Source organism: Platalea leucorodia (assembly GCF_965183815.1).
Source record: "Platalea leucorodia genome assembly, chromosome: 9".
Taxonomy (NCBI): Eukaryota; Metazoa; Chordata; class Aves; order Pelecaniformes; family Threskiornithidae; genus Platalea; species Platalea leucorodia.
In genome coordinates, this window is record NC_138831.1 from 8,137,771 (window position 1) to 8,154,160 (window position 16,390).

The window sequence follows — 16,390 nt, forward strand, 5'->3', positions numbered from 1 at the left end:
GGCCTTCATAGCGAAGCAATTATATATGATTTATTTCTGTCTCTAACAATAACATGGCTGGGCTTCAATTCCCCCCCTCCCTTTATTATTCTGTGCTACGGGAATGGTAAAGGTCATCTAATAGCACAGCTGCCACTGGCTAAAGAATAGAATTCAGGAAGTTTCACATATACTGCTTTTGATATTCAATTAGGCCAAACATAAAAGCAGCCTGAAAATATACTCCATGCTGATACAAAGACGACAAAGTGAAGAGGGAGAACAGGCAAATAAAACATATGGAACATGTACAATTAAGATTTACCATCTGATTAGTATGTAATTATAGCATTATTTAAATGTAAGAGAAAAATCAGTCTTATTTGATGTCACTTAATTTTTAATCAGTTCATCATAGGAAGTAGCTAATTGAATGTGATTCATCCATGAGAGACTGTTCGCTTCTGCATTTAATATAAAGCCAGATCTGAACTACTCATCTAAGACTCCAGGCTACAACCCTCATGCTCTTTGTAGCTTTAGTTTAATTTCATCATGGTGGTGAAAAATATCACGTTTCCTTATCTGACCCACTGAGTAGGTTAGAGGAAGCATAATATTAGGGAACAAAGGAATATTCAATGCTCAAACAAGATTGAAATGATAGGAAACTTCTTAGCTATTTTTCCTGTATAGTTTCCTTTTAGGATATTTTGTAATAATTTCCAAAAAAGAGAAATATAAAATACATTCTCTAATATCAAGGCAGGCAAAGGGGGTTATCCAGCTTCTACCTGTCTGAAAAATACTATCCTTTTGCCCCGTGTGTAAATAGGCAATAGAGTATTTAAGAATTAAACCCTGTTTACTCTGCACTACCTAAGTCCTATGAATTCCCTTTTCTCGATATAGTCCAGACCACCTTAATACAGCAGAGAGTCCGCAGTTATTTGAGTAAGAATTCAAGAAAGCCAATGGCATTTGTGGTTATAATTGGATTGCCCTAGTTCTTCTGCACCAATCAATGCCCTTGTGTTGGCAAGGTTGTGCTCTCATGCTGGCACAGTTTTGTGGGCAACCGTGACATTATCCCGACTCATTCAGTGCCAGTCAGTGCGGGAAGCCAACTATGCATACAAATAACTTAAAGGTGAGAAGACGACCAGACCAAGGAGAAAGTGCTAACCTCAGCTCATCACCCAGTTCCCTTCCTCTCTGCACCCCCAGCCAGTCACTTAAATTTCCCTTTTAAATAACTAACTTCCAAAAGAAGCAGGTGCTCAAGGAAAAATGCATTAAGGATGGGAAGATGCTCAACAGGGCTCAAGCATGGCTGAAGGCAAGGCTGTGGTGTGAAGGCAGAGCTCTGCACCATCTGCCACCACGGCTCTGCAGAGCCCCAAGTGGGACCATGGGGCTCAGCTGTCTTCTCCTCCGGCCAGCCTTGCAGAAGGAGGTTAAATAGCAAAAGAAGAGGCAAATGCAAAGGATTCTTTGAAGAGACACCTGTTATATGGGAGGTGTTTAAAGAAATTAATTGACATTCACCAGGCTTGCACTGATATCCTGCAGCTACTGTTGTCACACGCTCAAAAAAAAAATACCACCCAAAACCCAGAGGTGTCCACATGAAATGCCTGGTCTGGTCCCGAGAGCCCCCACCTGACCCACCACTCAGGAGAACCAGAGCCCAACACAGCCAGGTACGCCCAGCACAGAGGAAAAACTACCTTTCTTTCTGTTGCAGAGACCTGGCACGGTGTCATAGAATCATTGATTCATTTAGGTTGGAAAAGATCCTTAAGATTGAGTCCAATCGTTAACCTAACACTGCCAAGTGTCGGTACAGTATCACTGTACTTCCCCTGTCCAGCACACAAATCAAGTCAGCCACATCATCCCTTCAAAAACCAATATATTTTTTTCCAGGTACGAAGTCACTCCAACACTTACAGCATGCTATTTGGACAAGTCACGTATAGTATGTTTGCCAGCCTAGTTACTGTAAAACCAAGCACAAGCGAGTGGGGATACATTGCGTGTAAAGCCACTCCTGGACTTCGATAGCAGTGAACTGTTATCTTCACCCATCTTTCCTGCATATAACTACACTCAGAGATGGTGCACATTCAACTGTAAAAAATTAAACACTAACGGCAGTGCACTGCTCTCAACCCATCCATAAAACTCCCACCAGCGTTAACGGGAGTTGCATACAGGCACTGCCAGTAGTCCATGTGCCTGATGCTGTTGATAACTCGCTCCGTTACGATGGCCATAACAGAGATGCTCTTACTGAATGGCGCAGCATACTGCCATTTAATCAAGCAGCAGTGAAAATCTCTCACGTTACACAGGAAAACTGCAATTTTACAGTGTCAGCTTCCTACTGCCACGCACAACACCAAAAAAGGGTGTGATATTTTTCCACCTGGTTTTGTTTTTTTTTTCTATTGTGTTAATATATTAACAGAAATCAGGAAGGAAAATGGTTCGCTTGGCAAGCTCTCAATCTCTGCAAATGACCTGAAAAACATCTACCTACACATGGCAGTAACTGGATGGGCTTAAGTAACAAAACATTTTCTTTAATTTGCAGAAAAAACAAAACCCCAAGGAGCAGACAAACACTTTAAAACCACACAAACTACAGATCAATAATTCAAGTATTAGGTGAACCTATGCACTGATTCAACAGTTAATATTCATTTAAGAGGTGGCTAAAAGCTGCTGGAATAATGTCCATTTTACTGCTTGCTTTACTAAGACAGTCCATGGTGTTTGCACTGTCTTTAGACAGACCTGGAGGTGTATGTTCATTTTTTTTTTCTGCTTGGTTTCTTCTTTTTTATGTGGGACCTAAAAAAGAGACCCAGTCCTGTCACAGGGATATTCCTTCCTGACGGCATCTTCTCACCCGTGCCATTTATTTTTGCTTGCGCAAGAAGCCTCAGCCCAGAGCCCATTGAGCTGATTTATGGATGGTTCCTGCTGATTAATGGACTTTGGATCTATCCCAAGGGAAAGGGCAGGGGAGACTCAGGCCCTAGGCGGCTACTTCGCCTGCATGAAAGGGTAACAGGGCAGAGCCAGGGACTGCTTTTGAAATAGTAGCTATTGTTATGCTAAAACCAAAAATTAAAAGAAAGGGCGATCGCTTATCCCAACAGTTCTAATCCTTTCCATTTCTACATTAACTTGTCCTTGGAATAGAAAGCAATTTGCACAATTAAATAAGACATGTGACAATGCAAGCAATTCCAGTTCAGCTCCAAGTTCAGGAAAGCTGCACATAGCAGGGGGGGGAAGTAGAGAAAAAAAGAAGTAAAAGAGAGAAAGCAAGAGAGGGAAAAAAAAAAAAAAAAAATTCTATTTCTTGAGCTAATAACATTAACAACCTGTCCTTGCTAGAAAAGGAGCATAGTCCTCTGAAACCAACTTACTATCATATATTTTCTGAATGTGTGACCTAGGATTTTTAACACAAAGTTTGCTGCTCAGCGGTTGGCCCCTACCACTCCTAGACCTGCTCCGATCCAGCTGCACAGATGATAAAACTATTGCTTGGAAGTTAATTATTTATTGCACACCTCCATAAAGCAGATCCAAATGCAGCTGAGCTCCCTCCAGGCAGTCAGTCGGCGTGTGACCTGCCTCCCTCGACTCGAGCAGGAGCCACGGCAGCAAACCCTGCCCAAACGGTTCGGTACAAGCTCTGGCTACAGTCGAGTGGCCCAAATTTGCTGCCTGTAGCTGGTACAACAGCAGCCACTGAAGTGACTGCCATCATTTTGAAAAGAGAGACAAGAGGCAAAATGGATTTTTTTCATGCAGAGGACAGTGGCTGAAATCAAACCACATTTTTAGGCTCTTCTTGCCAGGAAATGGGATGGAAACCGGCTCCTCTTTAGGACCCAAACAGTTCCTAAGCTGGACCAAAGGATTTTTCTAGCCTTGGGTCTGTTTTAATTCTATATCGATATGCTTTGTATCTCTGTCTATCTTTCAACATGTCTACAGATATATCTTAGATGAATTTGCACGAGGGCAAATTCTCACCTCTGTTACCATGGGTGTGCTGTTGCGGCCAGCATAGCTCAGAGCTGAACACTCCTCTGCTGCCAGCAGCTTCTCGCCCTGCTCAGCCAACAGCCAGGGATGGTAACGTAATGGGGGAGCAGTCACTGCCTTGCTCTGCACCACTCTGAGATGACCAGTCCTAGGAGCAGGACCAATCCTGCCTTGCCTCTGGATAGCTCCTGGACTGTGCAACTGGAGCTGCTGCTATAGCTAGAAAGGGAAAATTGTCTTTATTGATAGAGGTGAGATGAATAACCTACATCAGAAGGGAAATTAAGGATCCGGGCCAGCCAGGATCCAAAGAGAAAAGTATTCTGCAGTAAGGGTAAAAATGAAAGTTTGCTCGATTTAGCTAATCTCCAAACTGGAAAATGTTCAAAATGCAAATCAATCTGAACCCACTTAACAGAGAGATCAACTGGAGTTTCAACCTTCATCGGCAAGAGCTAGACAAAACCACATAGATCAAACTTTCATGGTTGGAACTATTGAGAATGCAGTAAAATATCAGATCTTTCACAGGTGCCACTATTAGAGCAATATAAAGGAGGGACACTTTAATTTTCCACAAGTTGTTCATACTTCCCTTTGAATTAGGAAATAATCTGGGCTCAAAAGAGTTTCCTCCCAAACTGTTCCAGGAGAATCAAAATACTGGGCTTCTACAAAAAAGTTTTCTTTACTACTTAGAGAAATGTTTGCACGAACGTATTGTAAGCCCTCATGACCCAGGCACACCTGCTCATTAACTTTCTTGCCTTCCTCCACTTTGAATTTTGCACATACACTTTACTAAGTAGCTTCCTAGATGTCTAACTGGAGAAACATTCAGATCCTCAGAAAGGTCCATGTCCAGGAGCACCTGCTGCCGAAGTCAGCTGAAGCACAGAGCCTGGGATTTGTGTTTGTAATATGTGAAAGGCCAGCAAGCAACGCTATAGAGCCATGAGCAGTTTAGACAGGCATGAAGCACCACGGATACCAAAATCGGGAGTCCCACCTCCATTCACCCACTGAGTCCCATGTACCGGAGCAAGCAGGGTGGTGGCTTTGGCTATGGAGACTCCATCCTTGGAGGTGCCAAAGCTCAAGGTGATGCTGAATCCACCTATGTCTTTTGGGGTGACCCTGCCACCTTTGTCCCTGCTGTTTGAAACAGAGTGCTTGAGAACCACGGACTTGCAGTTAGCACCAATCAACTTTCCTTAGTAAGAAAATATTCTCTGTTTTTATACCATGCAAACACCAAAGACCACACACACTCTAGATGTTTCCTTTCCTGATGATGTATGTGAGAATGCATTTCAGCTTTAAAGAATTCTTTTCTGCCTAAGGTAAAAAGTTGTACATGAAAGCTATCAATTTTGCACAGTACACAGAAACTAGATTAATGAACAAAACAATAAATTGCCTCTTTAAGAAAGCAGATAGTAACGTGAGCTGAGCATGTGGCGGAAAATGATTCAAAATCATCTTACAGACAAAATAACTCAATAACTGCATCTCACAACTGCAAGGCACAAAAGCACCGTTGAACCAATACAAAATTGGTTTAAGGCATGGCTGACAGAAAGTCACAGTGCTGAAAAATCACTTATACCAGTTCCATAATCCACTGGTTCAGGAAGAAAAATAAACCAGTCCTGTAGAATGACTAAAAAAAACATGGCAAAACACCCTTGAAAACCATCCTGACACTGCAAGGGGCTGGGCAGTTTGCTAAAGTACATCCCGGTGTTTCACCTATGAGTAGACACACATCTGAGCCAGGTTGTGGGTCAAACCAGTACGAATATGCCACAGGCACACTGACAGACACCAGTGGCATTTCAGCACATCAGGAAAACAGCCAGGGCTGCTGCCTTCTGGGCTGACTGAACCTATTTGCCTGCAGAGCTCTAGAGGTTGCACTTGCTGAACCTGACTTCTGCCTTGCAAGCCACCTGAGCACCCAAACTCCTGTGCTTGCTTGCTTGCTCTTAATGCAACTTTCAGTGCATAACAGTCGCAAGTACACCAACATGTTATCCGCACTCATACCAAGTGATACCTATGAGGTACCACGCCAACAAGAACAACACTGAGGTCACCACATCTTTGTACTGACACTCAGTAAAAGATGAGAAAAAATATCCCATTAGAAAGAAAGAAACTTTGCCTAGCAATTGGCCACAGGGGTGCTGGGGTACAGATGAAAAGTACCAACGTGATACCTCCCTGCTTCTCCCACATGCTCTTCTTCAGCAGATGTCCATACAATGTAAAAGTAGTTGCAAAACCACAAGTACATCTATTTTGATTTCAGGAGAATAATTTAACTCTGTTCATTTACCATGTCTAAGTTGCAAAACAATAACCAATCAATAATAATTTGTTTAGACACAATCTTGATCTTCCACCATCAGGGAATTAAACTTTCTTGCCAGATGGATGCTTGATACATTTTTCAATACTAAGAGTAACAACAACAAAATGCATACACCTTGCTTATAACACACATGGAGAAATTTTCAAACAAAACTGCAGTTATGGGGTCTGTATCATTGGCTGCGATCAATTTTTTTAACTGAAGTCAGTCTAATATCTCATTTCACTTGCCAACACCACAGCAAGATAGCACAAACATTACAGCCTGATCCCTTTCCCAAGTCAGTATGGGAAAAGCTTGTGTCTGACATCCCAGGCCCATTTGACCAAGTACTAGTTCGCTGTTACTGTGCTATTGCCTCAATAGGAAGCCAGAAATAGAATTAATTACATTAGCATATGGGACTTGTGACGTAACTCTCCCGTTTGCTGTTTTTGGAAGGGAAGGAAATCTGAAATAATTACTATCTGACTATAAATTACTATTCACTTCCTTAAAACGAGAAACTTTTCTGAGGGAAAGAACGAAGTCAATGTTTTACCCTCAGGCCAAAAGCAAAGCTGACAGCTTAAACAGACTTTTGAAAGAGCTCAAGGATTGCTCAACCTAGAAGAAAAGGCTTAGGAAAACCTCCCTACAGATCCTCTGCAATCCTATGGTTACGTGAGACCCAGCAGCACAGAATTTGCCTGAAGACCTGCCTGGAAACTGGACACCTAGAATGTGAAATACTGCTAGATGAAGGACTTGAAAACCAAAATAAGGTCACAGCTGGAAGCAAGACAAACAGTCCAAAAGAACGAGCAAAACTACAAAAGGGCTCTAGACCAACAGCTTGACTGCAAAGGATCTGGGATTTCACCATGGACCACTCACAAGAGTACAAACGTTGAGTCCTGTGGAAACGGCATTCAAAGTTTCTGCCTCAAAACTGCTATAAAATAGGAATGTAACACATATAAATCGTCTGTGAAACGAGTATGATATTTTCCACCTCTGGCCTCTTTGTCCCCCTTCCCCATCATTGCCAATTCTAACACTGGGTATACACATCAAACCACAGCTCAGGCAGCAGCAAGAACTCATCACCCACCTTGTGCCAACAAGAGGCCACGTTACATGGAAAGGGACAAAGTCAGGCTTTAGCCATGGTGCCAGACCCTCAACACTTTCCTCCAGGTCATGACACTGATTACACATTAACAAATCCACACCCTGGCAACCTCAACCCGGCCAGCCCTTCCCAAGCACGTGGGAACGCAGTGGCAGGACCATCTTCTGCTTGTGCCATGGGTTCACCAATGACTTCCCGTGCAGCTGGGTGGCATTGGTAAAGAGATGACAACCATCTGCAAGGGCTGAGCGGGCTGGTACTAATTATCACACAGGAACAGGATTGCAATCATCGAGCTGGCAGTGTCAGGCTTGCTCAAGACACAGGGCAGCACTCCTCTGCTCTGGTGGCTCCCCAGTGTCACGTTCAGTGGGAAACGTTGTTAAAGTTACTATGAAAGGGTAATCTATTACAAATTACTCATTAATGCAACTGAAAAATCAGTGACATGTTACTGATTATGCCTGTGTCACGCTAGCTCAGCAGCAAGACTTGGTTCACGCTGCCGATTTGTCTTGTGCTTTTTATAGCAACCTTCTCAACACAACTTAGACACACACAGCTTCTTTTCTCCTCCTCACCCAGATGAGTACATGGGCCTTGCCTTTTTGGAGCTGCTGTGCCTGGCTGCACATGTGCTGCCTCCCAAGTAGTCAAACCACTTTAACGCCTTGCAACTAAATACCCAGGTGCAAATTTGAGACCCTTTTGTGCCCGTTTCTGGCAGGTACTGGGATGTGCTAAGCCTCCAGGCTGTGCCCAGCGGCCATCTGTGCTGGTAACACTTGGTGGTTTTTGGTAAGTAACCTTGGCAGCCAAGTCACCGGCCTTTCCCACCTCCACCAGCAGCGGCTGTGCGCACAGCCAGCTCTGCACAGGTAACGTCTGCTCTGTCCCACACTCATCTGAGCCCTCTTCCAAAATCTCACCACTGCAGCGTGAATTGCTGGAAGGCCTCGTTGCTGGCTACAGCCTTTTGGCTCTCCTCCAGAAACAGAAAAAGCTCTAATCATCTTCCTACTAGTTTGGCACCATCAGAGTGTTATTGCTGCTTCTGCATGAGGAGTTTTGCCTGTGGTAGATATTCCCGCTTTAAGCACGCTCATTAAGGAGCCAGGACTTTGTGCAAGATCCTCACACGCAGCCCCAGAGCCCACGTCTAACACCAGCCTCAGGAAGGGCACAGCCAACAAGCAACAAGTCATGGGAACAGCTAGCACTCGCTATATATATTCCGGTCCTTGATTTATTCATCTCAACCACAGATGGGTCTTGAATATAAAAGAATTATGAAAAATGAGGTAAGCACAGGGAGGTATTTAAGTAACGAAGCTGGGAAGGAAATGGAAAGCAAGGATCGGGAGCGCAGAAAAGCGAACGCAGCGGGAACAAAGAAGGAGCTGCCCAAAAGAGTTCATTCAGGAGTCCTGCACCAGGGTCACAGAAAAAGCTGCACAGAATACGCAAAGTTTGGAGCAATGAAATAGCTGAGCACGCAGCAGAAGTGGGGAGACGAGAAAGCCCAACTCTTGCATTTATGCTCATGGCCAGAGGGCAACTGTGGCTCGGTGCCACCAGGCAGGTGGAGGCCACATCTGTCTCAGAACAAGGGATGGCCAATAGGCAGAATGATTAGGTAAACTTCAGTAAAAGGCTAAAGCTATTACAAAACCCAATGAAACTGGAAGAAAAGAACTCCAGAGAAGTCAATAACTAGAATATATGTATAAACCTATCAATGACAAAAACGTAGGAAACATGAGAGAAAGGAGAGGCAGCAGAAAGAGACACAAGATGCAGAGCAAGAGTGGTTTATTTAGGTCACGACCAGAAGCAGCGTCCTGTTGGCATCTGGAGCTGGACATCTCTCTGCAAGACCAAACCTTCAGGGTTTCACATGGAAACTGGTGGGTAGGGCTCGCTGGTCTGCTCCTGGCAGGAGGTCAGCCTAGATGGGAGGGTCAGAGAGCTGCTGCCGGCCTCCCGAAACCGGTCGGCACGGCGGGCGCAGCAGGATGCAGCTACGCGCCTTTTATCATCAGAGTCAGATTGTTCCTCCGCGGGGCACAGGAAAGCTCCGCTCTCCAGCTTCGCATGAGCCACTTCCTTTTTTTCTTTTTTTAGGATCAGAACTTCTTTTCTCTTCCTCCTCCACCTCAAAAAAGCGGACATTTAATAATTCGGATCGGAAGAGCTTGCTATCATGAAGTGATGGGTGGTAGCGGCGCTGCACCTAGTGACCACGCTGTCAGCCTGGCCAAGTCTTCATCCCGTCAGGGCTATTCAGTAAAACACAACTAATTATTCTGCCAGATCCTCAACCAGATGACAAATTGATTCACAATACTAACTAAAAGAAGGGAAGGGGGAGAAATTGCACCATTTCCTATGACTGAAACTACATTAACCCATTACCCCAAGGAAAACTTTGTCAAAAGTTTTTATTGCGGCGGTTGAGCTATACGCCAGACGGCTGAAGTGCATTGCCAAGAGACCCCGGTGCTGTGCTATGAAAGTTCATGTGCAGAGCACAGCTTGCATTCGATATCCATCAGCGTTCAGAGTAAGAAAGATCTTTTTTCAGAACATCTGCAGAGTATCTCGTATGTCAGAGGACCTAAAACTGTTATCAGAAACTGCTAATTAAAACTTAACAATATCAAATACCTGTTTTTCTAAGCTGACCTAAGGATGCTGAAAACTAAAAGTAACACCAGGGAGACCACTAGAAATGAAAGCTTTTACTCAATCTGTCAGTCAGCTCACAAGGGAAAGTTTTCCTGGACACTGCAAAAAGTCCACAATTACATCATCATGGCAAGGGCACACCAGTACGTTGCTTATTAATCATTTCCAGGAAGAAGACTATTAGAAAGCCATTCTTAATAGCCCCACTGCCCGGCAACGTGGGCTGCCTTGCTCACTGCAGGGTGGGTACTTAGGACTTCCCTTGCATGAATTTCCTCTTTGAGCAAATTTTAATCCCTGCCAGAAGCCTGCAATGCAAACGCACCTTTTCACACGTTCTCTGACAGAAGGCTGGATTTGCACGACACCCTACAGCTATAACAAACTCTCAAACTCTCACAAAACCATTTGCTTCTGGTAGGAGTGACAGATGCACCCCATCCAAAACAGGGAGTGCTGCTAGATTTTGCGTTTTCCCCTCTGCTCCAAAGACACGCGATACCTTCTCTCCACCAGACGTAACCCCAAGGGGAATGCCAAGGTTCAGCACTACCCAAGCTGCCCTGCACTTGCTCCTTAAATGAAGTGACCAAGGCTTGTTCACCATACATATATGACCAAAGCATCGTTCCCTTTCAAAAACTTGGACAAGGGCAAAAAGGGAGAGGGAGAGATGGAGGGGAAGAGGACAGGAGGACAAGTAAGACTGTCACGCCTATCTGGAACCCTTAAGCTTGTATTTGAAAGTCAAGACCTCCTTCCTCCACTACACAAAGCAACTGAGAAAAGCAAAGAAACAAAGACAAGCCAAAGGCAAAGCACGTTGGAAAAGAGGAGGAGATAGACACCACGTAGGTAATACCACGGATGGAGTATCATTCTTGTGAATCACAATCCAGAAGAATAATACCCTAAATAGAAGCTATGATACACGTAAGTGGGGTGAAACACAGCAGACTGTTATAACTGCACAGAGTAAAGTCCACAAGCAAACGCCAGAGCCCTCCCAGCTACCTTTGATTCAATGAGTCCTGTGATCTGCTGCTCCGTTCCTCCAAGGGCTACTGATGCAATGTGCCAGATTCCGTGTTTCTTTCCAACTGTTCTGAGTCTCCTGCATCTGATCTCAAAGAAGGGAGCAGAAACAGCTGGAAGAGAGAAACCAGAATGGCATAGTCCAGCAGCAACCCTTGGAAGAACAAACAACGACAGCCTTGTGAGAGGTACCATTGTCCCCCAGCATGTATATTTGCATGTGGACATGTATCCACATGTCTTCTAGAAGAAACACATGTTGCTAGTGCATCAGCTCTGGCTGGTCACAGAGCACCAGAGCATCTTCTGACTTAGCACGTGATCAATGCAAGCTGAACAGACCGACAGCTCAACAGCACAGCCGCGATCCGCAGTCATGGGTGCCAAACGGGTCATGCGTGCTAAATGCAGTCTAAGTTTGGCACCATGCTTCTCCTCCAGTGGTACCTTCACTCCCTGGGCAACTCCACCTACTTTGCAGCACGTGAGCGGCTTGCAGCCTGCACAAGGGAAGCCAGTCAAGGTCTACTCTGTTTAAGCTTTAAAGCTCCTGTAGATCTAGCTGTAGGCCAAAGGAGGAGGGCAAAACAGCAAGTGAAACAGGAGAACCGAAGAAATAAGCTTCTTCAGAGACAACTTAGGTATTTGCTGCCAAAGGAGAGGATTAGTTGTGAAAATCAGGAAGTCAACGAAGCAGAGAGCAGCAGGAAGCCACTGCAGATAATAGGGACGGTAGGAGCAAGGCTATTGCTCACCAAGGCACGTGAAGGGGAGATAAAAAGGCTCGTGCTCTTTCATATGTGCAAACACTAGAAAGAGGGAGCGAGGAGGCCAGGGAGATGATGCTGTTGGAGGAAGGGCCACAAGGGGAAAAAAAAAAAAAAAGCCTTTGAAAATGAACCATAGGAAAGTGAGCAATAAGGGAAGAACTGTCAGGGTTGGTGTTAGGACCTTCTCATTTCCACTCGAAAGAAACAAGACATTGCAACTCACAACCAGATTTGGGGAGGGAAGACCAGGAGCACAGCAAGACCAAGACAGAAGGATGTCATTTAAAGTACAGAAACAGAATTTCAGACAGAGAGCAAATGAGATTAGGATCGTTAGAAATTACAGGTAGGAGAGGACAGAAAGCAAGTTTAAAGGCTCATGGATATTTAAGGCAAGACAGCCCAAAGGATCTCTTGCCAGCCTTACAGCAGGGACGAAATGGAAACCGTCATGTTTTTCCTGACCGCCACTTCCTCGTAACCGATTCCTAGAAAGCACAGGCGCACCACGTCTCTCCAGGACAGCAGTACTACCGCGAGCCTGGTCCTAGCGCGTGTGGTACCATTTCTAGAGGCGTCCCTCAACTCCACATCCCTTCTGCCCCACACAAACCTACTAATTACTACAAATTAGTTCCCTTTCGTAAGTGCCAAGCCATCAAGGGCAGTAACAAAACGAGTACCTGGAGTATCGCAAGTCTGCCTGTCCCCTGAAGTGTTGGTTGGAGGTGTCCGGTGTCGGTAGACTAGATGTGGTTTATTGTGCTCTTCTTCATACTCCTGTTCTTCGAGCGATAGCAGCGGCTCTACGAAATAGTCCCCATCGTCAGACTTGAACGTGCCTAGCTGAGAGGGACCACAGAGGAACAGACGGTCAGCTTCGGGCGATGACAAACCATGGAGCAGGACTACCCAAAAAAACCAGTGGTTAACAAGGGAGGTGTGCGAGTGCCCGGTTCTGCAGCGACCCCTGTGAAGGCATGGGCTGGAGCTCCAGCTCCCGTCACACCGCTCCCTGCAGCCATCCCACTGGAATGTATGGAAAGCAAATTACTAATCCATAGGCAGGGAGCATGAGAGGGGGATGCCTGCCAGACCCTGTCCCTATGCAAGTGACATTTACCAAGCCACCCCTGCGCAAGCAGAGATGGTGCTGCAGCGTGCTGGAGGTCTCAGTGCAAGCCCATCGCATTGTGCTGGTTTTCATACAGCAGCGCTCCCTGAGACAAGCTTTAAACATATGTGTAAGGACCAGAGAGAGGTGTCCAGCCAGTGAAATCCCTGCTTATGAGAAAACACCAATGCTTCTAGTTGTACGTGACTATGAACATAGGGATTTAGTGGGTAAATAAAAGATATCCAAGACAAAAAGCATCCTGCAGCCATCCTAGACTGGGAAGCATGGCCAGTAACTGGGAGGGAGGCCTTCCTGGCCACACACATGTGCACCAGCCTGGGTGAACATGCTCACCCAGGAGAGCTCCTGGACCAGGTGGAGGCCAGCAGAAACCTCCCAGGGGAGCACCTGGGACGGGCACCCCGGGGTGCTGGAAGGCACCAGCACAGACAGGAGGGTCAGCCCTGCTGGGAGCTCCTCCCCTTGCCGATATGCCCCTGCACAGAAGGGCACCAGGGTGGCAGGAAGGGCACCGGGATGCCTGCCTTCACCTCTCCTCGGGCCATGCCCCTGCCCGGGGTGCAGGACGGAGCTGGGGACCCCCCAGTCATCCCTTCGCAGCCCCCGTCGGCACCCCGGGGCAGGCAGGTGGCCATGCCCGGCGTCTGCGCCCGCTGACCTGCCCCCCGGGGTGCCGCTGGGTGGCACTTTTTCCCCCAAAACCCGCGGAGCAGGAGGGGTTCACCCCGCTGCCGGAACCCGACGGAATAATAAAAGCGGGGTGGGAGAATCCCCCGACCAGGGCGAGCCGGAGCCGCCAGCCCCATCCCGCAGCCGGGGGGCGGGGGGAAGAGGCCGTCCCCCTCCCTCTGCCCACCTCCCTCGCCCTGCTCCTCCTCCTCCTCCTCCGCGCTTCCGCCCCGGCGCGGCGCCGCCGGGCGCCCGGCGGGGCCGGGGCCGGAGCGGGGAGCGGGACGCGGGTCTCACCATCCCGGAGCAGAGGCTGATGACGGCGGTGTGCCGCGGGCGGGCGTTGACGTGCCCCCGGTAGAAGCAGTGCTTCACGTCGGCGTCGGCCGCCTCGGCGTAGAGGCGCCGCTGGTCGGCGGCGGGCTCGCCCAGGAGGCTGACGGTGAAGAGCGGGGCGATGAAGGCCGAGCTGGCCGTCAGGTTGAAGAGGAACTGCTGCCCGAAGGCGGAGAGCCTGTAGTGCGCCTTGGGGGAGGCGGCGGCCGTCCAGGCGTCGGGGGCAGCGCCGGTGCTCCGCCGCCGCCGCCTGAAGTGGACATCGATGGGGAAGGGCTCGCCAAACTCATTCACCCGGGTAGGAGTCACGATCTCGTACTCGCTGAGCTTCTCCAGCAGCTTGGCTGCAAGGGAAGGGAAGCACATGCCCCTGAGCGGGGAGGCCGAGTCCCCCACCCCCGGGGGGCGGCAGCCCAGCACCCCCCCGGCTTCCCGCCCCCCCTCCCCGAGCACCCCCTTACCTTGCCTGGGGTGCAGCTTCTGCCTCCTCGCTCCTATCCTCAAGCCGTCGATGAAGAGCGTGGTGAGTGCCAGCGCCAGCGGCGCCAGCTGCATGGTGCTGCGCGCTGTCCTCAGAGGAGAGCAGCCTTCCCCCGCTTTCCTCGGGCTCTTTTCCTCCTTCTTTTTCCTCCCTTTCCCCCCCCCCCTTTTTTTTTTTCCGCCCCCTTTCTCCCCCCTCCCCGCCCCCCGGTGCGCTGCCGGGGGAAGGCGCTGGAGCCGGGCGGCGTTAGGGGCGGGCGGGCCGGCGGGGCGCGGGGCGCCGGGGGCCGCGCATGGTGCGCGGGGGCGGACGGGCCGGGACCGACGGGCCGGGACGGGGGAGCCGGCCGCCCGCCCGCCTGCCTGCCTGCTCTCCCTCGCTTTCCGCCTCTCCCCCCGTCGGGCTGGTGGACGGGGCGCTCCCGGGAGCCAATTTAAGGGGGCGGGCTCCATAGATCAAGCAGGAGAAAAGATCCCGCCCTGCAGGAGCAGGGACAGCCCTTCCTCCTCTCCCCCCCCCCCCGCACTTCCAACATGTCACTTTCTTTCATTCCCGAGGAACGCCGGAATCGCAGGTTTTCGCCAAGAAAAGCCCTCGCTGTGGCTGGGCGGGGGGGGGCCGAGCCGCGGCCCCGCACCCCCGGCCCGGGCGCCCGCAGCCGCTCCCCGCCGGCTCCTTGGCAAAGTGGTGTTAAAAACGCAAAGTGGCCCGGGCAGAGCGGCACCGGCTGCTGCCTGATCTGCCAGGCCCCGGGGGGCAGAGCCACTTTGTCACTCACCGGGAGGAAAGCCCAGTTTTCTTACATAATTGATGTTTTTCCTTCTTTTTTCAAGACAGCTCGAAGAAGCGCACCGACGATCGAAGAATCCCCCGTCTGACACTTCTTACAGCAGTTGTTTTCCTCTGCATTTCTCAGATGTGAAGCGCTTAGAACAACTTTCGTTTAGGGTTATTTTTATGTTGTGCGGTTTTCAGGCACGCTGAAAGAAAAGAAAGATTATTTTCTTATCTGAGTTTATTTTGTTTTGTTTTGCAGTTTGGAAGTTTTCTATAAAAATTTAAGACATTCTTTAAAGCTAAACGTAATTAAGCATTGTCTTCTACCCTTCCTCAAACCAAAACCCAAACCCTTGGTTTTGTTGGTTATTTTTTTCAAAATGGGGAAAGATGCAATGAAATTTAAAGCCTGTAGGCAAGGCAAAAGAAGATAGATGGTTGGAAGTTCAGATTTGCACTTCCATAGAAAATTTCAAAGTTCTATACTTTCTTCACTCAATTTTGGGACAAAGACCAGAAATACCAGCATTTTCTGCGGAAAGGGAAAGCTTTTTAAAAAAAAAAAAATCAATTCAGAATCCACTTTTGGGCAGAATAGCACCTCCTGGCTCTTCTGAACTAACTGGTGAAGCCTTACAAACCTCAACCACTAGCAGTAAATTATTAAATTTGTACAATGAATATAAAAGTCAAAGTAAGCAAAGCATCACCTGCAAAGCCATGTGTCTAACTCTGCTGGCCGGCTGGCCAGGGCTGGGCGGCCCTCAGCTGAGCACAGTGCAGGAACCTCCCAAGTTAGCACACCTTTAGGGCAAGGCGTAATGGCACAAAACCTCCCAGCCTGGCATTGTGCCCATGCTTATAAACCATGGTTAATTTAAATCTAGGATGCTTACAAGAAGATAACTCACCCATATTGGCTTCGGGGGCTTGGCAAAGCCAGGCTGCTTCCAGG

General features: G+C 48.1%; 1 protein-coding gene across 3 annotated transcripts in view; it reads right to left on the bottom strand.

The window, feature by feature from the left end:
* Positions 1-14,799, bottom strand: part of ADAMTS9 (ADAM metallopeptidase with thrombospondin type 1 motif 9) — an 86,687-nt gene extending 71,888 nt beyond the window's left edge. The window contains exons 1-3 of one of the 3 annotated variants that reach the window (XR_014229188.1): positions 14,639-14,799; positions 14,139-14,521; positions 12,718-12,880 (exon numbers count right to left, since the gene is read on the bottom strand). Coding sequence is in view for 1 of the 3 variants with exons in the window: in XM_082321603.1 (XP_082177729.1) it covers positions 12,718-12,880; positions 14,139-14,732 (757 nt within the window). In the remaining 2 variants the exon portion in view is untranslated. Of the gene's footprint in view, positions 1-11,243; positions 11,369-12,717; positions 12,881-14,138 lie in introns of those variants that run through there. The other 2 variants (XM_082321603.1, XM_082321604.1) reach the window with 2 other exon arrangements.
* Between the last annotated feature and the right edge of the window lie 1,591 nt (positions 14,800-16,390).